At 45.8% G+C, this 23,074-nt stretch overlaps 3 protein-coding genes across 10 annotated transcripts; 2 read left to right on the forward strand and 1 right to left on the reverse strand.

Moving 5' to 3' along the window:
• Nucleotides 1–770: 770 nt before the first annotated feature.
• Nucleotides 771–11,460, reverse strand: zc3h7bb (zinc finger CCCH-type containing 7Bb). 4 transcript variants are annotated; one of them, XM_062475259.1, is made up of 22 exons: nucleotides 11,256–11,460; nucleotides 10,500–10,561; nucleotides 10,344–10,380; nucleotides 9,930–10,127; nucleotides 9,604–9,762; nucleotides 9,426–9,506; nucleotides 9,131–9,190; nucleotides 8,904–8,943; nucleotides 8,524–8,759; nucleotides 8,002–8,305; nucleotides 7,644–7,702; nucleotides 7,261–7,360; nucleotides 6,832–6,993; nucleotides 6,435–6,640; nucleotides 6,176–6,276; nucleotides 5,750–5,931; nucleotides 5,533–5,609; nucleotides 5,132–5,364; nucleotides 4,877–4,982; nucleotides 4,638–4,746; nucleotides 4,364–4,497; nucleotides 771–4,280 (listed from the first exon to the last, which is right to left on the reverse strand). In XM_062475259.1, exons 1-22 carry the CDS (start codon nucleotides 11,286–11,288, stop codon nucleotides 4,245–4,247), a joined length of 2,715 nt encoding a protein of 904 aa, XP_062331243.1. In that variant the 5' UTR covers nucleotides 11,289–11,460; the 3' UTR covers nucleotides 771–4,244. The 4 variants fall into 4 exon arrangements, with proteins under 4 accessions (XP_062331243.1, XP_062331242.1, XP_062331244.1 ...); XM_062475258.1 differs by having other exon boundaries at nucleotides 8,515–8,759; XM_062475260.1 differs by lacking the exon at nucleotides 11,256–11,460 and having other exon boundaries at nucleotides 8,515–8,759; nucleotides 10,464–10,555.
• Nucleotides 11,461–11,866: 406 nt separating this feature from the next.
• Nucleotides 11,867–17,342, forward strand: rangap1b (Ran GTPase activating protein 1b). Of its 2 annotated transcripts, none has more exons than XR_009931938.1 (16): nucleotides 11,867–12,016; nucleotides 12,263–12,376; nucleotides 12,545–12,672; nucleotides 12,828–12,887; nucleotides 13,036–13,215; nucleotides 13,549–13,683; nucleotides 13,856–14,014; nucleotides 14,121–14,234; nucleotides 14,359–14,458; nucleotides 14,625–14,709; nucleotides 14,793–14,952; nucleotides 15,126–15,218; nucleotides 15,312–15,414; nucleotides 15,571–15,618; nucleotides 16,009–16,130; nucleotides 16,409–16,424. XR_009931938.1 is itself a non-coding variant. In XM_062475458.1 (16 exons), exons 2-16 carry the CDS (start codon nucleotides 12,265–12,267, stop codon nucleotides 16,491–16,493), a joined length of 1,725 nt encoding a protein of 574 aa, XP_062331442.1. In that variant the 5' UTR covers nucleotides 11,867–12,016; nucleotides 12,263–12,264; the 3' UTR covers nucleotides 16,494–17,342. The 2 variants fall into 2 exon arrangements, 1 of the variants encoding a protein (XP_062331442.1); XM_062475458.1 differs by having other exon boundaries at nucleotides 15,530–15,618; nucleotides 16,409–17,342.
• A 138-nt stretch (nucleotides 17,343–17,480) lies between these two features.
• Nucleotides 17,481–23,057, forward strand: chadlb (chondroadherin-like b). 4 transcript variants are annotated; one of them, XM_062474886.1, is made up of 11 exons: nucleotides 17,481–17,707; nucleotides 17,964–18,307; nucleotides 19,010–19,186; nucleotides 19,377–19,571; nucleotides 19,819–20,120; nucleotides 20,347–20,555; nucleotides 20,661–20,953; nucleotides 21,086–21,265; nucleotides 21,409–21,915; nucleotides 22,007–22,173; nucleotides 22,340–23,057. In XM_062474886.1, the coding sequence occupies exons 3-11, from the start codon at nucleotides 19,013–19,015 to the stop codon at nucleotides 22,641–22,643; spliced, it is 2,331 nt and encodes a 776-aa protein (XP_062330870.1). In that variant the 5' UTR covers nucleotides 17,481–17,707; nucleotides 17,964–18,307; nucleotides 19,010–19,012; the 3' UTR covers nucleotides 22,644–23,057. The 4 variants fall into 4 exon arrangements, with proteins under 4 accessions (XP_062330870.1, XP_062330872.1, XP_062330871.1 ...); XM_062474888.1 differs by having other exon boundaries at nucleotides 19,013–19,186; XM_062474887.1 differs by lacking the exon at nucleotides 17,964–18,307.
• Nucleotides 23,058–23,074: the final 17 nt, after the last annotated feature.

A 23,074-nucleotide genomic window follows, 5' to 3' on the forward strand; every position in this document is an offset into this window, starting at 1 on the left:
AATCAAATGATATGCTGCCAAGGACATTCGTCTTGATGTTATCTGGGTCCCGTTAAGATCTCGTTTGAAGTCTCAAAGTGCATGGGTTTAAGGACCTTAGCAGTTATATGACCATCTGAAAAATCAACTTTTATAATGTGATAGAAGGTAGACTCATATGACCTTCTGGCCTTAATGCAGTACGGTGCAGGTAATACGGTCTTTTTTCAAACATCTTCGCCAACTTGCCTCCGATTAACATGTGTTAAGTTTTCTACAGTTTTTTTCTGGCCTCAAAATTACGTTCAAAACAGTAGAAGGTGGACAGGACAGGGAACGTGACGTGAACCATTTGATCATCAATTATCATTTCTACCATCAGATGAATAATTATATAACTTTTCTTGAAGAAAATTGTGGGTGAAATAAACAAAACATTTCGAAAACTGTCTGTTTATTGTTAAACGCTTCCAAGAGATTTGGTCCACTTGTGATCATAATTCACTTCCAACCAGGGAGGAAGAGTAGAAGGAAAGTCAGAAAAACAACAGAATGTAAAAATACAGTACAAAAAGAGGCCTTATTTTTTCCACTTCTTAAAACCCTCGTTTCAAGCTGCTAATTAATCAGTATTGATCAATAACCATGAAGGTAAACTGTGGATTTGTATTAATTCTGTGTCAGTTTGTGTGCGTGTGTTTGTATGCATGTTTGTATGTAAATACACTGTGGTTCGTAAGGAGCGTGAGGCACAGTCTTAGTGTAGGGCATCAACATGAACAAGGAGTAAGCAGAGTTTACCGGCATCTGTTTTATTAAGTTGAGGACTAAATTTAAAGTGAGACTCTCAAGCCTTCTTCCAACCACAAGGCTGAAACTATTGTATGGACAATTAGATGTGCAATATTCCACTAAAATCATGAGTCTCCGAAACAACAGCTGCTGTCAGTTGAATTCTTCTCATCTCTACCTCCATGTCCACCTTGTTTTCTCACAGATGTCTGTTGCAAATAATGCAGAGTGAAGTGCCAAAGGTTCTATTATCAGAAACTGCAAATAATGCAGAGTGAAGTGCCAACGGTTCTATTATCAGAAACAACATCCAGTCCAAAGTCTACCCATAAGCCTCATCTCCCTCTGCACTTGCTGAGTTTTGAGCAGACTGAACAAGTAGAAGCGATATGGTGGCAACTCTATAACAAGCCAATGGTGAATAAACTTAATGTATTGCTTACACCCATCTTAACCTCTCAGAAAATGCAAAGAAGGTCAAATTAGGATCCGGTTTAGGACCAACGTTATCGGTTCTTAAAACTGTTCAATTGGACACAGTAGTTATACTTGTCCAGAGAACGTGTAGTCCTCAGCCGTCATATGCAAATTACTACATCAGACACTGACCTTTGACCTCTTCAGACAGCAACCAGGGAAAACTAAAAACACCTTCTGCCAACTCCTCTTATCTAAATACCTTATAAGAGTGTCTAGGTGTCATAATAGGTATACAGTATATGTATCATATATAGAGAAAGTAGGATTATACAATAGGGATATATATTTCATCTTATATTAGGTATACTGAATAAGGCGCTATACTGACGTATACAGGCGTCTATGCATGTTCTTGATCATGATCTGTCTTCGCAGGTACAATGTGAGCTGTCATCACTGACATTAACATTGCAGGTATTTCAGCCCTGATGAGAGAATATGTATTCAGGTGCAGCTATGCACATGAATCAAACATTCTTTTATAAAACTGATTGACCTTGTAGAAAGCTGGTATTACAACCTGTAACACAAATGTACTCTAATAATCCCCTTCACATTAGACAACTGGACATCCAAGTCTGACATATTCTCCCACTGTCTGTAATTATTTACCAGTCTAGTGGCGGTTATACTTGGACAGTTATGTTTTACAGCCTATGGGATTTTAAGACAAAGACAATGTGTTAGCAGCTTTGATTTGATGTGCTCAGTCTTCCTGTTTGAGCCTGCCTGCCTGCATACATAGATGCCCATTTACTGTAAAGTATTATATTTCATACATGGATACATATAAAGAGAGAGTTATACATAGCAATTAACATATACGTATATCAATAGCATATGGGAGAATAGACATTTTCATAATAGCAATCCTAATCGTCATCATCTTCATCATAATAATAGTAGTAGCAGTTATACAATCCCTCAATGAAGCAGATACCTGGGCCATTCCAGTGCTAGTCCCTCCCACTCACCCCTCTATGACTATTCTGATTAGACAGTTATTCTGTCAGTTAACAGTCTGGGTAGGTTTATTTAGCTGGTGTTTCTTGCGTTCATACATGATTTCCTCACATATTGTATTTGATTGGTTTACAAATGAAGAAAACAGGTGTGTTCAGTAGGGTAAGTAAGGCTCCCAAGGTTTCCCAAAGCATTTATAGGAAAAGTAGAGTTTGTTGTTCTAGCCTTAACTAAAAAGACTTGACTCATACAGATGAGGGGGATGCATTATCTTCTGCAATCTTCTGCCCCCCCCCCTTTAATTCAAACAGTCTCCACAAAATGAGAGCATGTGCCCCTGGAATGGCCCTCACAGAAGCAAAATAATTACTATAGTCATCTAGATCAGCGATACATGTCATATAGCATAGCTCAATAACAAGAGGTTCTATGTAATCAATACAAGGTTCAGGTTATATTTAATTAAGCTTAACTGCTAAGTTATCAATTATCATTAGTAGTATACCAATATCTGTAAATATATATATATAATGTGTGTATAACGTTCATGAATACAGACATCCCATGTCTACTGCAGGTGCTTGCCATGACAAGTCCTGGCTAGACAAGCCATGCCTTTTTCATCACGTAAATGAGTTTGTGTGTGAGTGTGTGTGCTTGTATATTAGGCACATCATATGATGCTTATCACTTCCTCCTCTAATACTACCCCATCAGTGTTCCCTCAGGGACCAGCACAGGTATACATTTGAAGGGCAAGTTCTCTTTATATAGCGGCCTCAGTTGAACTGATAAAAATGACAAATGCTTTTCTGTCTTTCCACTTTTAACTTGTGAGTACAGTTGTCATCATTTGATCACTCAATCAAATTTGATGATTTGTAGTTTGTATTTCTCTTTACAGACTAGATTTAATCTTGTGAGGATTCAATTCCTTGATTTTATTTATCGCTCTTTTTTTTCTTTTCTTCAAGAGATCATAATCAACTAGGGCCGGCTACACACAATCAGGCCTTTACTCTGGTACAGGTGCAGGCGTTTCCAGTAGTAAATGTGAAGAGTTGCAACAATGAGGTGTCAATTTCCCATATGTTTGTTGTATGTTAATTATTCAGGCTCAAAACATTAGTTTTTTGGCCAAAGGTTTTACCCTTATTTCTTGTTTGTCATTGTTCCAACTAGTCATACTTCAAACTCTGGCTGTAGATATACAGGGACCTGCAATACCGTAGTCCTGTGACCCTCCAATGCCAACAGTAGCTACCTCATTCTAATGACCACTCAGTGCATAACAGGGTTATGGTAGGGCTTTTTATGTGTTCCTTGTCCCACGGAATCCATCTGTAAGGGGGGGGGGGGTTATCATTACATTTGATCAAATACATTCCACAACTGTATTGTGTTTGACTTACTCATCAAAGGCCTGGTTAGGCTTTACATTCATAGTCCTCTGCCAATATGGCAGACATATAGAGCCAAATACCACTCCCATGGCCAAATGTTGAACAAAACATTTGTCCAAGAATTCACTCTTTGTCTCTCCTCCCTCTCTCTACATTCCCAGAAGGGAAGGGGGGTAGGATTTGGTTGTAGAATGTAGCCCCCTTGAAATAACAAGGACCCGTTTATAGAGCGATAATCTATGGAATAAGGGCTTCTGGAAAGTTCTACTCTTTGCCTGGTGGTTCATGTACTTTCAGTGGATACCTACTGTAGGGGGAAGGGCTTCTGTGTCAAGTTTAGAACACCTGCCATATGCTGGAAAATACACTCAGGTTCACACTGAAATCAAGAATGGCTATTCCTTACATACACTCATCTAGTCATGGGTCTGTTTGTGTGTGTGTGTATGTGTGTGTGCGTGAGCCTGTTTGGCATTGCTTTATCAGGTGCTTGGGGAAGGGAGACACTGTCCCAGAGGTGTGTGCGTGTGTGTGCCCAGACTGATAGCAGGCTGGCAGGGGCTAGTGTGTTGTGGTAGCGTAGTGTCTCCTCTGTCGTTCTACCTTACAAGGCCAACACCACCACCATTACAGTTCTCCCCCTTCTGACAACCGCCTCCCACCCTGGAAAACACAAACACACACAGTTACAGATGTCCATACGTGTACACACACACACACACACACACACCAGCCACTCCCCTTACCATGGACTCTGAGTAATCTGTTGTCATGGAGACTTGTTTCTCCTCTGGGGGCGGGGTCATGAGCGATCCATCGGTGCGCCTGTTTTGATTGGTCATCGTGAGCCACATGTCGTACATTTGCTGCATGTCCCTCACTGTGAATTAAAAAAGAGGGTGGAGAATAAAGGGGAGGTAGGAAAGAGAGAGGAAGAGATAAAAGATTGGGAGAGGAGAAGGAGGAGGGTCAGTGTGATGATGGGTCCAAAAAGTGCAGAGTCATGACAGGTGTTCTTACAGCTGTTGTTCTTCATGTACGTCCAGACGTCTCTCTCCTCCTGACTGTGGGCGAACGAGCAGTTCCCGATGTAGTGGCACTTCTTCTGCTTCATCACGTGCACACACATCTGGACCGAAGGGCGGGAAAAACTCAGGTCAAGGAAAGAGGGAGACGAGAGAGAGGGAGAAGAGAGAGAGAGAGGGGGAGGCATGGCATTGTTGTGGGTATAATGAAAAGAGGGCTAGAGGAGCACTCACGTCGTATTGCTGTGGGTAGGTGCGGGAGAAAGGCAGAGGTCGTACTACCACCCACTTCTTCTTCTCAAACGACTTGACTAACAGCACCCTCCGCTCCTTAGTCCAGCTGGGGAGGGAGGGAGGGACAGAGGACCAGGGCAGAGAGAGAGAGAGGAGAGAATAGGGAGGGAATGGGGGACAGAGAAATAACAGTCATTCCATGGCCTCTGAGTGCAGCGTAATCCTGTATCAGCTGTGTGGTTGATGCAGCCTCACCTGTGTCGGGCCTTGGCAGTGCAGTACTTGAGTGCTTTGTCTGGCTCGTTGACCTGACCGTCTCTCCAGCACTGACCGCACACGAACTTCATCTTCAGGTTCAGCCCCCTGCCTCTTCCTCCTCCTCCTGCAAGGCATCCCCCTGAGCTAACACCACCTCCTCCCATACCGTCTCCACCTCCCCCGATTCCTCCACCACTAAAACCACTGCTTTGGTGTGGGATGTGTATAGGCTGAGGGGGGAAGAGAGGCAGACAGAGATGGAACAAGAAAAATGTGTTCACATACGACAACAATAACGCTGTTTCTTGTTTCCAAAAGTTATTTGTAATAAAGCAGAGATGGGCTTCCAGAGATGGGCCCGTCCTCCTGCCCCCTGCGGCGCCCCAGGCCAGCCTCACCTTCTGCCTCTGTGCGTTCTGCTCCAGCCTGTGCCAGTGCCTCTTGGACTCCTGCACCATCTCCTCATGAGTAATACCTGAGACACAGGTAGACATGGAGGATGATACCCATTCTATAAGTCATTCCATCATCATCGTGATGTTCCCTTGTACCAAGTCTGTGTATCTGGACCCTGAGTGTAATAAAGAAAGATGTGTGTGTGTGTGTTTGAATGACCTGTGTCCTGCTGTAGCACCCAGCACTTGAGCTCGATGACAGAGTGGGCGAAGGAGCAGCTGTCCTCCCTCTGGCAGCCGTAACGCACCTCGTGACGACACACGTCAAACTGGCACAGCGGGTGCAGGGGCCGTACCTTACTGTAGCGCACATTGGCAGACCTCACCACGTGCACCAGGCACCTGGGGGGAGGGAAGAAAGAACAATTGAGAGGAGAGAGAGAGAGGGGACAGAAGAATGAAGGTTGGCAGGCTAGACGCCTGATGAGGAGCAGCAGTCTGATGGAGATTAGATCTGACAATTACGTTTACCACTAAGAGCTTGTAAAGATGAGATACAACAAATGGCACTGCCAGACAGAGAAGAGGATGGTTACGGAATACAGAAACACCTAGGAGACGAACATGGATCCAGCGGTGTGCTTACTTGTTGTCGTCGAATGGGTGTCTGGCGGTGAGGTTGGAGCACACAGCCAGGTTCTCCTTGCTGCGTTTGCTGATGATGCGAGGCTTACTGTCAAAACATTCCTGGAGAGAAAGGAGGAAGGGTGAGAGAGGAGGAGGAGACACTGGCGCACACCTGTGGGTGGCGTCCGTACATATGACTGGGTCACACGGAATTGCCAATTTGTGAAAGTGTGAGTGTGTTTGGAACATGCGTGTGTGTGTGTGTGTCCAGCCCCTACCTCACAGAGGAACATGAACATGCCCATGTGCAGCTGCAGCAGCCGCGTGACGCTGAGGGCCCGCCTCTCCGTGCTGCCCAGGGGGTCGAACAGCAGCTCCCTGCTCAGGGCTCCCTTTCTCTCCTGGGTCCACACGTCGATCTCCTCCTGGCAGTACGCAAACGTGCAGTTCTCCCCATACTGGCACTCCTGACGCTCCTGCACCTCTGTGGAGGACGGAGGGATGAGTGACATACTGCCATGGACGCAAAGCTCTTTGTTTCAAATGTATTCAGTTACATCGATATGGCTGGCCACTGTCAGGTGGGACTTAACCTACAACAGCAGCCAGGCTCATTTTCTGTAACACAAACGACCGCACATTTATATAAACAAACACACACACTGTACCACGTACCTTTGCAGAGCACGAACGCTCCCAGGAAGTTGTTCCGGGCCGGCCTGGGTCGGACCCTCTTCCAGGTGGGGTCGTCCGTGTTCTTGAGGCGACAGAGCAGAACGTCTCTCTTACAGCGGTGGGCCGCCTCTGGCTGGTACTGGTAGTCCATGACCCGTGGACCTGGAGAGGGGAGGCACAGCTACGAGATGTAACATCATAGAAACTGACTAATTCTAAGGGGATGGGATCTCAATAGAACAGCAGTTACTAGAAGTACTATTGATAGTACTATTCTGTGATCAGAAATACTGTCAATTTGACTGACATAACTCAACCTCATAATGAAATTCCACAAAAGGTTTTTTGCACCACTTAAAAATGCAAGAGGAGGGATCAGGCCATAGATCAGTAGGAGGACAGTAACCAGGGCTGTGAGCCAGGACTGACCTATGCGGCTGTAGCAGGCATGGCAGGCTTGGCGGAACTCGTGCGTGGTGGCCAGGGGGTTTCTGGAGAGCAGGGACAGGTTGGTGCCCGCAGGACCGTTCTGATGGAGACAGAACCACACACACAGACATTAGGATTGGGTTAACAAGGCAGAACACATGACGTGGGGATTTTTTGTTAAGATATTGCTATGATAACTAATTATTGGACAATCCCAAAATCCATACTGACATATATACAGTGTACTGTCCTGCTTCAGGAATGTATTGTTTGTTTGGGTGCATAGTGTATTCTTTAAAATGGCTTACTGTAGTGTCATGTGAGTGTGCATGTGTGTGCGTACGTATACGTGTGTGTGTGTGTTCATGCGTAAAACTGCTTACTGTGTGAGAGGAGTTGTGGTTGCGTATCCCTGGAATGAAGCTATGCGAGATTCTTCCCCCTGGAGACAGAAATACCCAAAAGTTACACACGTATACACAAAGGACCAAAGGTCAAAAACCCACCCGATCTTACAACAGCTGCTGGCTGCTGAGGACTGGTTAACTGATACCTTTTTACATAAGCGCTATCTATGATACTATGCCAGAATCTCCAGAAATCAAATGCTGCCTTAAAACGACCATCTCAAAGAAATTGCAGAAGCCAAATTTAGAAGAAATCCTTGGTTTATTGAGACATGAACCAATGGAAAACTGAAACTCTACGCATGGCTCTAATCGCACCAATCCAGTAACTTACCAGGCAGGGTGTACTCTGAGAGGGAGTCCAGCCCTCCAACCCCTGCCTTCCCCTCAGCCTCCCCAACCCCAGCTCCCTGGGAGAAGCTGCCCAGGACATCCAGCACCTGGCTGGAGCTCTGTTCCCGCTGTTCTCTCTGACCCAGCGGAGGGTAGGGTTCCAGGGGAGACATTTGGCTGACGGAAGAGCTGAAGTAGGCAGGTGGTAGCTGGGGTGAGGGGGCCGGGAGGTTGGAGGCGTATGGGGAGCGCAGGCCCACCGCCGTGTTGGGGAGGTTGGTGGGGATGGCGCCCTGGACAGGGCTCTGTGGAGGAAGGGAGGGAGGGGATAGATATTATTAACACATGTATGCACATATATGCCCAGCTACCAAAACATGTATGGAACCCCTCTATTCTTGCCCATTCTTTCCCTTTTCTATCCCTACTGACCCCCAGAACCCCCGACTGCCATTCTATCCTTCGCTCCCTTATTGCCTTTCCTGCTCCCTCCACCCCTCCATCCCACTCTGACCTCACTGACTTTCTTGGGGATGCAGTCCAGGAGGCTGTCCAGCTGGTCGTTCATGACGCTGCATCCCTCCATGGTGTCCATGTGCTCCGAGACAGGCACGGAGTAGGGCATGGGTGCCTGTCCCTGGCTGCTGGGGCTCTCCGACAGGTCAGCACATGGGGTCACCACCGGGGTGGCGGGGTCATCGCTGACGGGGATGGGCGTGGCTAAAGGGGCAGGGATACACTGGGCACTGGACAGGTCAGCTGAGATGGGGAGAAAGGTTTGGGGGGGGGGGGGGGGAGAAAAGAGGATGGAAGTGTTGCCAATGTGATAGAGGATTAAGAGTGTAAAGTGACACATCAAATGGGATTATATTTAAATATGCAATATTATGTACGTTGCCATACCTGGTCCAATGTCTAAAGACTCTAAACCGTTGGAAGACGTCTAAAGGATTAAAACAGACACAGACAAGGTCATTTTAAACTGCTCCACACACATGCTCATCAGAATCAATCACTATGTTGTGGCAATAAGTGAAGGCAGAGCTACATTAAAAAAGTGCCATCAATTAGCTAGTTAATACTTTAATCAAGTGGCATCAGCAAACAGTGCTGTTGAGCATGACTCTCACCTCTCCTGTGGGCGGAGAGTTGTCTCCATGGCCCTCCCCTCCTGGTGATGTGGATTCCACCTGCAAAGAGAGCAACGGGATACAGTGTAGAAGGACACCATACTTCTAACCCTAACCCTTCTCCACCATAATACATAGCCACTGAGGTATACTTAATTTCTATTTTATAAGTCAACCACGACGACGGTCAGTCAATTACAGCTCAAACTTTCATTCACACGGCACATTTTTTGCGAAGAAGCAACACAGGGTGGTTGGCAGGAGAGATGCAGGAGGTCAAGTAACTGTGTCTCACCTGAGCACTGATATAGGCCTTGCGGACCTTCAAACCCAGTTTATTGGCCAGGTCCTGGGCCAGCTCACTCACCTGCCTGTCCTGTAGAGACACATAGAAACTGAATACAAATACAAGCAGTGGATGGAGCCACAGCTGGTTTTCATGGTTATGATTGATTCATTATGAGAAATCCTACTTGTGGGGCGGTGAGCAGGCACCCTGTGCCACACTCATAGGCTTCCCTGAACTTTCCCAGCTCCCTCAGACAGAGAGCCTTTCTGTAGAGGACTCTACGACTGCCCTCAGACACACACAGTGCGCTGTCGCAGTCTTGCACGCCCCGCTCATACTCCCCCTGTGAGAAGCGGGTGGAGGAGGGGATAGGGGGGTAAGATATGGAGGCAGTACGTGGGAAGATCAAGAAGGCAGGGTGTTAAAGCTGAACAGATTTCCTAAATTAGATTTAGACTGCATTAGTGAAAGTGCTTATCTATGTCCGGTTGAAATAATTTAGCCTCTCACAATATGATAGTGTGCTGCAGCCTTATTGACGTAAAGGCTCTCCAGCAGCTTAGGGGGGATGACCAGAGCCTCAGCCTGGGCATAGCGCGCCACGTTCACCCCCTCACTGTAGTGCTGGGCTGCCTGCCTCCACTCCCCATCCCGGAACACCATGTTGCCCTCGTCCAGCAAGTTACACACCAACTGGGTCAGAAATGCCTGAGAGAAAGAATAATAAAAATCAGACTATGAGATGAGAGATATGGGAACAAGATAAGAGTAAGATTAATGTGAAAATAAGTGGATAACACGTAGGCCATACAGTGTAAATGTAGGACACGATTGATATTGTAGAACTTATAAAGTTTGTGATGTACAGTAGGTGTCTTATTATAATTAATGAGTTCATATGTACAACAGATATCTCTATAATACCTCATAACCCTCAGGCTCCGGGAATGGCAAGGAGGACCTGTAAACAAGAGTGAGAGGTTTAGAATGGGTCTGTGTGTGATGGCAGAGAACATGTTTGTTATTACCAATACATTAAGTAACTTTAAAAGGCCATGCATTTTGAAAATACATCCTTACTGAATAAAGCTCATAGCTTTGTGGATCTCCTCCCTTCGTTTCTGTCGTTCTGAATCCATGGCCTTAGGGTGAAAATACAATGACTTGTTAGAAGACTACTAGTAAACTTAAACTATACATTTATGATGCAATAAAGTAGAAATATCGGTGTGAATGTAATGTGTCTAAATGTTGTAAATGTGACACACAAGACAATAGCTTTTGACAACTTTCTTAGTCCGAGGCCTGTCATCATAACATGCCCTCGCGCTTGCGTATTCATTCTCCGGGAAGAAGAAAACCAAACACACCGCAAAACTGGCCGACCCACGTAGCTGGCTAGCTAACTGTTGCTCGTTGGGATGAAACGCTAGCTACCTAGCTCACACACGAGCCACACATACAAGGCTGAAAGATCCAATGCAAATATAAATATAAGAACAGCAAATGCTAGCAATTGAACTTCATTCAAGCCCCTCAAAATGCAATGAAAATGATGATGTACAACTGGTAGCTGGCTAACCCAAACGATAGTAACCCAATCTCGCAATCTACTCCGAGTGGACAAGCGCATTTGCTAGCAGTGCAAGCAAAAAAGAATGCTATAGTGCGATCCGTAAAAACATTGCTGTCAACATTACATTTCTTACATAAACCTGAGCGCCGAAATACAGAGATTCTCTCATAGCCGCTACTGTGTGCAGGGTTGTATGAAAGTAGATAAAAAAAATCTACAGGAGCTAGCTACTCAGCTAGAAGCAAGCTTACGATACTCACACGGTTCTCAGAGATTGTTGTACGGCTTTGCATCAAGGGTAGATGGCTAGCTAGTTGTCCAGGGAACTGTCAAATATTAATCGACCAGACACATAGTATCCTGTGATATGTTTCAGTATTTGGACAGAACATGTAAAAGTTTATTTTTTACAACTGCTAAAAATCTAGCTGCTCTGTTAAGGCTGTCACAGCTTCAAGTTTATAGTTGTTCCGGCGCTTGGACACTAGTGGGTCCTAAAGAGCCAACAAAGTAGTAGAGTGGGTGTGTGAAGATGTGCTGTTGTTGTTTTTGGTCGCAGGGCTGTTGTGGTGCACTTGCAATACACAACCTGCAATACAATACACTTCTGTGAGGTTTGTAAAAATCGACTTCTAATAGTTGAATGCCAGCCACGTGTGTAGCCAGCTGATTCTTATGGAACTTTTGATACTTTGTGTGAGTTCCTTGATGTGACCATTGCCGTGGTCCAAGCGCATACATTTGAACACAGTCAGCCAGAACATTTTATTTATCTATAAAGTAGGGTTACTAAGTAGGGTTGAAAACAGACTGTATATAAAGAAGTTTGAAAAGTATTTTCTTTATACAACTCCATCCCAACAGACGGCGGCACAAATCCCTGAGGGTGCCCGTTTGAAACCGCAGAAGAAGAAAACGTCACAGAGTGTAGAAACAAGCGCGCGGCGTGGGAGTGGGAGACAGCGTTGTGACGAATACGAAAGTAATTATAGCCACCTGCCTCACATACTGTAAAATAAAAGTAAGGCTTTTTCAACTTTACATATCAACATGTATACACCATGTAGTTACATGATGGGTAATAACAATATTCGTGCGAACGTTTGAAACTAGCCAAACTGGTTGCTTTCACTTGTGTAGCTCACGTTAGCTACTTCTTATTATTTTATTGGGCATTAATAAAACAGGTGGCCAGGTAGTGAATTGGTAGCTAGTTGTTAATGTATCGTTTTAACGTTACATCATTCTGTTCTCATGTACTGTCTAGAGATGGCCTCTGAGGAGATAGCCCAGCTTGCTGAAGCGCTGTCCAAGACACATGTTGGTGATGGAGAGTTGAGCTACAAGGGCCGGGGACTCAAGCTGGACAACGCAGAGTCTGGTAAAAAAAATTAACCCTATTTGACCGTTCAACATCGTTTTATTCATTAAGTAACATCACAGCCCATGTATCATGCACACCTCTGACTATCACACACCTTGTAGCTTAATTTAAACTGTCAATCAATGGGGTATCTTACTCATTATGTCTGTGTTTCTGTGTATGCAGTGAAAGATCTGGTGGTTGAGATAAAACAATACCATGGCTTGAGAGCACTACGATTGGAGGGGAACACGGTGGGAGTGGAGGCAGCTCAAGCCATCGCCAAGGCCTTGGAAGGAAAAGACCAGCTTCAGGTACCTAACCAAGTCTGTGATTATGTCTTTTCTAAATACCACAAGTACTATATTAAACGGTTGTCAGTGTTGGTAAATAGAGGTTGTAATTTAAATGATACAAGCCTTCATTTGGTTTAATTATTAATTCAAGCTTTATGTCTTCCTTCTCTCAGAGATGCCATTGGAGTGACATGTTCACAGGGCGACTACGATCTGAAATCCCCACAGCATTGGTGAATAACTGAACTGGAACTGAACTGGTTATAAATCATTTATTTAAGGAGGTCAGGGCCATAACAGAGTTACCAATAATAATCCTGTCACATACACAGAACTTAATGTGTACTGATTGCTGTCTCTGCCCCCACACTCCACACTTAGAGATGCCTAGGCAGTGCAATAATAACAGCTGGGGCCAGACTCACGGAACTGGACCTGAGTGACAATGCCTTTGGTCCTGACGGAGTGAAAGGCATTGAGGCGCTGCTCCAGAGTCCCTCTTGCCACTCACTACAGAAGCTCCACCTTAACAACTGTGGCATCGGTATCGGAGGAGGCAAGGTGAGGTGGCCGAGAGTCGCAAACTGTGTATGGGTGGATTTTTGCAGTCTCTACATAGATTAGACATAGTCCTAAACTACATAGATGTACATAGATATTCTCCTTGAAGTGGTTTCAGTTGTAGACTAGGCTCTCTGTGTTTGGAACATTGAACCCCAACCCTGTATGTTCATGACATCAGTTTTACTACCCTTCTTCAATATTTTACAGTATGCCAAGAAAATAATTCTCGTTCTACTTGAGGTTAGGCTGTCATAGGGGCCAAAGGTGAACATAGTCCTGTGTCTTTGTAATTAATGAGTTATAATGTAATATTTTAATTGTTGTTGACAGATCCTGGCTGCAGCGTTAACAGAATGCATTAGGCAGTCTTCTGCCCTTGGTACCTCACTAAGACTCAAGGTATTTGTCGCAGGCAGGAACCGACTAGAGAATGAGGGAGCCACAGCCCTAGCCCAGGCCTTTCAGGTACCCACACACTCGCACACGTTGCTATATCTCTACCTATCTTGTCAAAGATCTCACTTAAAGATCTCACAGTTCAATACATTGTGGTATCAAATGCTACTCTTTTTACATTCTATCCATCTTCCTTATCTTGCCTCCTTGTCCATCCTCTTCCTTCTACCTCTCGGTCCAGTTGATGGGCAGCCTGGAGGAGGTGCACATGCCCCAGAATGGCATCGACCACCCGGGGGTGACAGCTTTGGCAACGGCCATGCAGCACAACCCTGACCTCCGTGTGCTGAACCTAAACGACAACACTTTCACCAAGAGAGGAGCACTGGCCATGGCACAGGTATACTCGCTCACTCAGCATCCTAATCAGCACTGTGTTGGTTTAGTTTGGCACGTCCTCTTCACCTCCCACCCTCTCCCTTGTTTCCCCACCACCTCCCCTCCAGGCCCTGAGACACCTGCAGAAGGTTCAAGTGATCAACTTTGGGGACTGTCTGGTCCGCTCTGAGGGAGCCATCGCCATCTCGGCTGTCCTCCGAGAGGGCCTGAATACACTCCAGGTCAGCATTTGTGTGTGTCGGCTGCGGTTTCCAGTGCACATTTGAAGTCATTGGTTATGCATACAGTGTCTTCCTATCGAGTACACATGGATGTATCCACGTGAGTGTTCTTATCCGCCTCCAGGAGCTGAACCTGTCCTTTGGGGAGATCACAGAGGCAGCTGCCCTGGTGGTGGCCCAGGCTGTAAAGGACAAACCTCACATGGTGAAACTGGACCTGAATGGTGCTTATTCTAGTCTACACTATTTTAACTGTGTCCAAAAACATATCAAACGACTTCACCTACTGACCACAAATCTTTAGTGATGTACTGCTACTGTTGTGGATTATTGTATGTTGTTGCATGTTCACTCGGGTAACTGGTGTTTTGTGTTTGTTTGCACTCTCAGGTAACTGTTTGGGGGAGGAGGGCTGTGAGGCCCTGAAGGAGACCCTGGAGAACATGGACAAAGCAGACCTGCTGGCATCACTCAGGTGTGTAAGGGGCTGTGAGGGGCTGTGTGTACACCTGTTCACATTAGTTTGAGATTCAGTCTTGGAATGTGCTTTCTCTGTAGTGATGATGAGGGAGAGCCTGGTGATGAAGACGAGGACGAAGATGAGGACGGAGAAGAAGAGGAGGAGGATGAAGAAGAGGAGGAGGATGATGATGCCAAAAAAACAAAAGAGAATGGAGTGTCAAGTGAAGAAAGCAGCCGTATCAAGCCAGAGAACCCGGCAAGTCTGCCTCATTCAGATTCCTGTACCAAGAAGCCCCAATCAAAGTGCTATATACCATAGCAGTTTCACTGTCCTCTTGTCCTGTCACCTATGTTCTACCCACCATGAAGAGTAGAATATTGTCATCGCTGAATCTATCCTCTTAACCAAACTCTGCTGCATCATTTCAGACAATGCTGGAGGTGCAGTCCTTTCTTAGCTCCCCCTCAGCTGAGAGCTTCATCAGACTGGGGGAGAAGAGGGCGGAGCTTCTGGAGCAGCAGGTAGGCCCCCTGGTGACCAGGGACAACCCCACCACCACCATCCACACCAGGTGAGAACGTAGTGGGAGTAAATCGCTGTGTTTTTTTTGCCAGGTGGATGTGTCAGACCCGGACAAGGCAGCAAACATCTTTTTGAAAGTCTCCTTTGTTTACAATGAGGAAACGGAGGTCAAGAGAGCTGTTCTGGAAACCATCGGTGAGAAACCAAATATATGAAGGCCCACCGTGTCTTATTGTCACATCCTGTCTCTCTCCATCTTTCTTGTACTTCACACAAGCATGAAGCATTTAATAGTGTTCTTGTCCTTTAGACGCCCTGTTGAAAAACGCCTTTTCTGGCTCCTCTCTTCAGACCTACAGCTTCCTGTCCACTCTCCTGGTCATGATGGGACTTCTCAAGGTACCATTAATGTCCCGAGTACAGACTAAAGTTAATGTGTATGCTGCAGTAAACATCCCTTAAAATATGTTGCATCCTGAATAGCTCTAGGTTTATTCCAGTACACAGCTATTATACCTGTTACAGAACTGTAGGACTATGGTTTTACATCAGACATTACAAACCCTTGTTTGTGTATTGGTTGAGTTAGGGTTGTGGTGGTAATTTCAATATCCTTTATTTTGAGGATTTTCTCAATCCATAAAACTGTTTTAAAATAATAATAATTTGGTTAAAATAGGTAAAAACTTTAAAGTGACATTTTATGTATGAGATTAGACTGAGCTAAAGCAGACCTTTATGCCAGCCTGATATTATCCACTCTCTTTCTCATTGTCTTTCTGTGGTCAGGGTGAGGGCAAGGCAAAGAAGGTGCAAGTGTTCCCAGGTCACTTGCTGGCTCTGGAGCATGCTGTCCAACAGGACTATTTCCCTCAAGACCACGCTTCCCTGCTGCTCACCTTTGTGTCCAGGTATGCATCCAGACTCAGGACTGTCTAGACACCGTTGTGATGTCATAAGACCCTTGCAATATTCTACTTTTGTTAATTGCATCATGGCCTGTCTAGACGCCTTTGATGATGTCACAATACCAGTTAGAGAATTTTAATTTTGTTCAAACTTTAGAACTGTTATGTAGATGTCATAATGATGTATAGTGATGGCCTTGTAGACATTGCTGTGCTGAAATTGCAGTATTGTCGCTAAGCCTTTGATTATGACAGCTGCCTAATCTATGGGAACCCTGCAGGTGTGGTAAAGTCTTGAAGTCATGCAGCAATGCCACCGAGAGCCTCAAATCCACTCTGGAAAGGAGGAGCACTCCACAGTGCTGAGCCGTGCTCCGTGCCCAGTCCTAGTGCCCACCCATAGGACAGCACTCTGCTCCAGCCTCTTACACACGCACATGCTGCACTGATTGATTCCTGTCTACTGCCTTGTATGTAGAGACTCTACACTGAACTAAAGATGAGGACTAAACTTTACCCTCACTCTAACTGGGTTTTCTGAAAAGCCTTCAGACTTGAAGATAACTCATTCACTTACGGTCTTCATATTGTTGTTTTTATTTTTGTACTTGCTTTTGCTACTTCTATTTTTATAAGAAAGAGAACTTAAAAACCACATCCACAAATATAGTAAAAAAAAAAAAAAAAAGGGAAACATTTACAATGTGAAGAAATGAAAATAATTTTGTGCTTTTTAATTTGTCTACACACATCACTGTTATTTCATTATTGTTGTTGTTGTTGTCTAACCTTTAGCACTAGGTTATTATGGGAGTCTGGCTTTGACGGCCATATACTTGAGTAATATTCTTGGCTACCCAGCTGGGTTTAACCAGGTCAAATCATTTGTGCATTAAACTGTGAGAAGGAATGGGCTGCATGCATGAGCATTTCCTCCTATAGACACAGACCTCTACAGTACAGCACACCATGTGTGTGCAGGCCACTGTACACAGCTGCAACAATTGAGCTCAGGATACTATACTGTGATGTAAATGAACATGGGGAAATAAGTGGCATTTAGAAATAATTTTTATTGCTGTAAAACTTAATTTTGATTTAACATTGACTAGTTGTATAACATACTGAATGTAAAATGTATATGAGGCATATATGGATATTTCTATGGTTGTATTTGAAGTAGTAACTTGTGGAATAAAAATGTTTTTCCAACTTGTTTGGCAATTCTTATTTACTTAAGGAGTTTCTGAGTTTGGTAACGTGAGTAATATTTGTCATGCAGGTTGTATTTATTAATCATGTTCGTTGAACAAGCCGCCTGTCTGGTTTTACAAGCCGCGGGATGTAGGTTATTGTTTTCTTAAGCCTCAACAGGCTCAGGCAAACTCAGGCGCACTTTAGAAACTCACCAGAATCGAGTCGAAAGATGGGGTTCTGAGTGAATGGAGGGATAAGGAAAGTTTGTTTTGGATGAGGGTCAGTCGGGGGAAGAGCGGGAGAGGTAGACCAGAAACCGTGAGAGAATCAACAGCAGTACAAAAGAAGGAAGTAGAATAACGGGCCACGGACTCCGAGCAAAAGTGAGTATCCTATCTTTGTTAGCTGCAAACGTGGTGATCACCACTGTTGACTGTAAAGTAGAAGGTTAAAATGACAAATACAAGAAAGTGATGGAGATGGAGTTAATTATATGTCAGATTCATTTACACACAGCGTTTCCAAAAGCAACTCCTCGATTTATAGAATAAATAGGATGTATGCCCTGTTCGAATCCCCAGGTAACCGTGAAGAGCTTCTGTGAAAAAATGTGTTCACCATACCGCAGTGTATTTACAGGAGACACTCAGCTGCAGTGATTCGGTGCCGGGCACGAAAACACTGCGCGTCTTTGTGCGCAACCGGCGCGCCAGCTCAACTGCGGTCTAAACTGTTGATCCCTTGGGAGACACTGACACACACACAGGCTTTGCCCTAGGAAATTCCGCCGTCTCTCATTTCTACCCCCTCTCTTACTTCATCTCTCTCCCTCTTTCTCTCTCTTCACGGCGACCTGAACACTTGGAAAGGGGGCAACTTTGTGATAATGTGTTAAAACTCAATTTCAGCGTCAGTTGCGCACAGACCTGGTAGGTCTAGAAAGGATTTGTTCTACGGATTCATTTTCACATCCCTGGGCTCAGGTATATTTTACCGAGGGAAATCTCTCCTCACATTGTTTCTGTTCTGAATTCGTAATTGCACATCAATAATGCTCTTATTAAAGCTCTTATTAAGATCCACAGGGATTTAAAACGAAAACAGTAATTATATAGTTTGAGACCTTTTCATCCTGTGTGTTCAAGAATTTGTAAAGATTTTCTGGGATATGGTTCAGGCCTAAACGGAATTAATCATCTCAGTTGTTGATGCATGTACTATTTGGTAGGCTAGAGCTGTTTGGTTAGTCTTAATTCCTTAACCTTCGCCCATTGTTATAATATCAACTAAATACGCACAACACATTTAAAACTCCGACCAATAGTGCAGAATTAAGTGATTACATCTCATGAGAATTAGCTACAGTTATGATGTTCCCATAACTGAGCCCTGTGTGTGTGTGTGTGGGGGGGGGGGGGGGGGGGGGCTAGGGTCATCCATATACAGTACGGTAGGAAAATCCAACAAGGTTGGATAAATCGACAGAACACCGGGAATGGACGTATACCACCGATGACTTGCACCAACGATTGGCAAAAAACGAACCCAATTCGAAATAGACCTCTTGAAATCCGATTAATCAAATTGAGGCCAGATTAGGGCTAAAAGATCCATCCGAAACAGTATGCTGATTTATAAACGGATGAACGTTGGATTTCTGCTGTGTTCCTGACCTGTTATTTCAGAAGATGTATTCCATGGGCTGTCCCTCCGCCTGGTGGGCCTTACTGGTACTGCTCCTGTCAGGCATTCCAGGGGTGCACCTGGCCAAGTGCCCAAAGCAGTGTCTCTGCGACCAGATTCAACTCACTGTGTCCTGTGTCAACAAGAATCTGACCGAAGTGCCTCCCACAATAGATGAGGTATATCATGACGCATAACCACCATCATATAACAAATGAATGAAACAAAATCTGGAATACATGCTGCAGTTGCCAAGCAATGTCACCCAAACTGAAACTCAAGAGACCAACCTTTAGAATTCAGCCATCTTTTTCTGTCTCTGTTGGATTCCTGACTTTGACTTTGGTGATCTTTCCCCATCACCACCAGATCACGGTGAAGCTTGACCTGAGAGGGAATGACATTCAGACGCTGCCCACAGGGGCATTCAAGCACACCCCCTACCTGACGCACCTCACGCTGCAGCGCTGTAACGTCCGCACCGTGAAGGAGGGCGCCTTCCGCAGCCTGGGCCGCCTCGTCTTCCTCAACCTTGCAAACAACAACATTGAGATACTGTACCAGGTAAGTCACAGACACACATGCTTTCAGGCCAGAGCATATTTAAGATACAAGGCTATTCTTAATACAGTCAAGATTTCCTTCTAGGTCAAATAACAAGAGAGATTGTCCATTTAGGCAGGTAATGGAATGGGTTCTTTAGTTTCCATTTCAAGGTTGCTTTGAGAACATGTGCCTTTCTCTAATCTTTTGATTTCTTTGCTCATTGCAGCTCTATTGATAAATACCATCTGTCTCCTCTCCTTTCCAGGAGTCCTTCGACGGCCTTACTTCTCTGAAGCAGCTCTTGATCGACCGTAACCGCGTGGAGGAGATCCAGCCAGGAGCCTTTTCTCAGCTGGGATTCCTTAACTTGCTCTCCCTCACACACAACCAGCTGGTCTACATCCCCAACATGGCCTTCCAGGGCCTGCAGAACATCAAGTGGCTGCGTCTCACTCACAATTCCCTTAACTACCTTGCCACCGAGGCCTTCGCTGGCCTCTTCACTCTAACACGTCTCAGCTTAGACCACAACGAGCTGCAGTTCTTCCCCACTGACACCATGACTAGGTATGAGATGAGTTTGACCACGTATTTGGCCAGTTCATGACTAGATGACATGGGGATTCTGCTCTCACAGATGTGAGGCCTGAGACAGCAGATAATTAGTATCGTTAGTCATCTCATGTGTATTTCTTTTTTATCAGGGCCGTTTAACCATCTTCCTCATTTATGTGTGTCTGTCTGTCTTTATTTCAATTTCTCCTACCACGTCCCCCAACTTCCATAAACCCAGACTCCCAGAGGTCACTCGTCTGGACCTTGGCTACAACCCCATGACCTACCTGGGGGAGGAGACAGTGTCAATGGCCAAGGTCACCCACCTCTTCATGGACCATATGTCTCTTCAAGACCTGGCTAACACAGCTGTGTCCCTATCCCCCAACCTAGTACACCTGGATCTCAGCCACAACCAGTTACGTGTTCTGCAACCCTTCTCTGCAGGTGGGACCAGGCAGCTGGGGGAGAACTGTACACTCTCACAACACAATCCCTATCCTTACAACCCATCATATCTCCCATCACATCAACTGTCATTCTACCCGACAGGTTCCCCTAAGCTGGCGCGTCTCAACCTGGCAGGAAACCCCATCTACTGTAACTGCTACCTGCGTCCCCTGAGGGAGTGGGCCCTGCGGGGCAAGGTCAAGCTGCTGGGGGCCTGCGGGGGCCCCGCCCACTTCTCTGGGGAGAGTCTGGAGGCCATCCACCCCTCTGAACTGCGTTGCCAGAGTCAGGAGGCGATGCTGAAGGCAGAGTTTGAGGAGCAGAGCAGGGTCACCCCACCCCCCACCCCTGAGCCAGACAACAAAGTCAAGTGTCCCGCCAATTGTGCCTGTGAGGTGAGTTGTTAGTGTGTGTTGTTACGGATGGTTACTAACCTTAACCCCTGTATTTCCACCCTTAGCCCCCTGACTCACTCATCCACCCATTCATACTGTCTCTCTCTGCCCCCTCCCTCACCCCCATTCAAGGGTGATACCCACCATTCTTCCTGTGAGAACCGTGGCCACACAAAAGTGCCTCGCGGCTTCTCACCGGATACTCGACTCCTTGATCTCCGTGGCAATGACTTCCACTACATTCCTGGCAACAGTTTTCCCGGTGTCGCTGAGGTGGTGTCCCTCCATCTCCAACGCTGCAAGATTGTGGAGGTGAATCAATGACCACCCTTTTGACCTTTATCATTCAGAATGCCTTTCGTTATGATTGTTAATGCAAGTATGCATGCATATGCCTTTGTTAGTCACCCTGGAGAAAATGGCCATAGACTAAATGTCAGACCTGTAACCTGCAGATGGAGGATGGAGCCTTCAACGGGATGAAAGGGCTGGTCTACCTATACCTGTCTGAGAACGAGCTCACCTCCCTCAGCCCATCAGCCTTCAAGGGCCTGCCACAGCTCACCTACCTCCACCTGGAGAAGAACCGCTTCACCACCTTCCCCAAGGGGGCCTTCAAGCTGCTGCCCGGCCTGCTGGCCCTGCACCTTGAGCACAATTCCATCTCCAAGCTGGAGCCAGACATCTTAATTGGGGCAGAGAAGCTGAGGGGCCTCTACCTCACTTCCAACTCGATTAACAGTGTGGCCCCCCGGGCCCTGGACCAGGCCTCGGACCTGGACACGCTGCATCTGGGTGGGAACAAGCTGAATGAGGTCCCCACGGATGCTCTGGGAAAGACATTGACTCTCGGCGAGCTCCGTCTGTCAAGGAATCCGATCCGCTGGGTGGGGCCGCAAGCTTTCCAGCCACTGGCTAGGGTGCTGAAGGATCTCTATCTAGATGGCATGGGACTGGAGAAGGTGAGGGGAAATAGAAAGACAGAAATCTTTGTTCTTCCTGATCTTCCTCCCTCCCTCACCTCCTCACTGTCTTTCCTCACTTCTCCTCCAGATGTCTAAGGACTCCCTGGCGGGGTTGGGCCCAGGTCTGAGGAGTTTGTACCTGGAGGGGAACCAGTTGGAGGAGGTGCCTGACCTTAACAGTTTCACCAGCTTGGAGGTCATCAACCTGGCTGACAACCCTCTGCTGTGTGACTGCCCCCTGCTGCCCCTGCGCATGTAAGACACACACACACGTTCTCGGTCTCTGCTTCCACCAACATCTCTATTCATCTTCCTCCTTACAAAGCCTTATACCCTCACGTGCAGACATGAAAGTACTTGGGCTACAAAAAAATATATTGTGTCTAGGCTTCATAAAAAACCCACTTTGTCTCTCTCTAAGATGGATAGAGAAGGTCAACCTGAAGGTGCGTGCCACCTGTGCCCATCCACCTGAGCTGCGGGATCAGAGGGTCAAAGATGTCCATGTCTTCAAGGCCTGCCCAGGGGGTGAAAACCTTGCCTCCTCCTCCACCCTCGCCCCTACAAAAATCTCCAAGACCCCCAAGTCCACCAAGTCTAAGCCAGCTCACCTTAACACCCCTCGCCAGGTCAAAGTGGTCAAGACCAAATCCAAAGGCCGTAAGAGCCAGACGCCAAAACCTGCAGTGACCAAGAAGACCGCCAAAAGGAGCAAGATGGCCTGAGAATGAGTCTCTCATATATACAGTATGTTAAACCTGTCTATAGGATGTACAGTGAGTAACAATTTCTTCAGTTATCCATTGTACAGTCCTCACAGATTACGGTTCCTTATAACTACGGTATATAGATCAGTGACTTCCAACTGAAGCATTTAGTGAGGATATTAAACAAGACTTCCCCACACAATGGATTGCACTTTCTATCCTTGAAAGTGACCACATCTTACTTCTGTAAAGGGAGTTTCAAATCAGCATAGTATCAAATGTAGTGACACTATGTTGAGAATTTATGGCTAAAAGCTCATTCCTAACCACTAGTCTTTTCCCTAGTCCAGTAAACAGTGGTTTTAAGCATAAGCTATATCTAGTTATATGTACAGCTGCTGATACCAATCTATAGTTATGGTCTCTAAAGTCAAATGTCAACATACAGG

Source organism: Osmerus eperlanus, chromosome 12 (assembly GCF_963692335.1).
Source record: "Osmerus eperlanus chromosome 12, fOsmEpe2.1, whole genome shotgun sequence".
NCBI classification, from domain to species: domain Eukaryota; kingdom Metazoa; phylum Chordata; class Actinopteri; order Osmeriformes; family Osmeridae; genus Osmerus; species Osmerus eperlanus.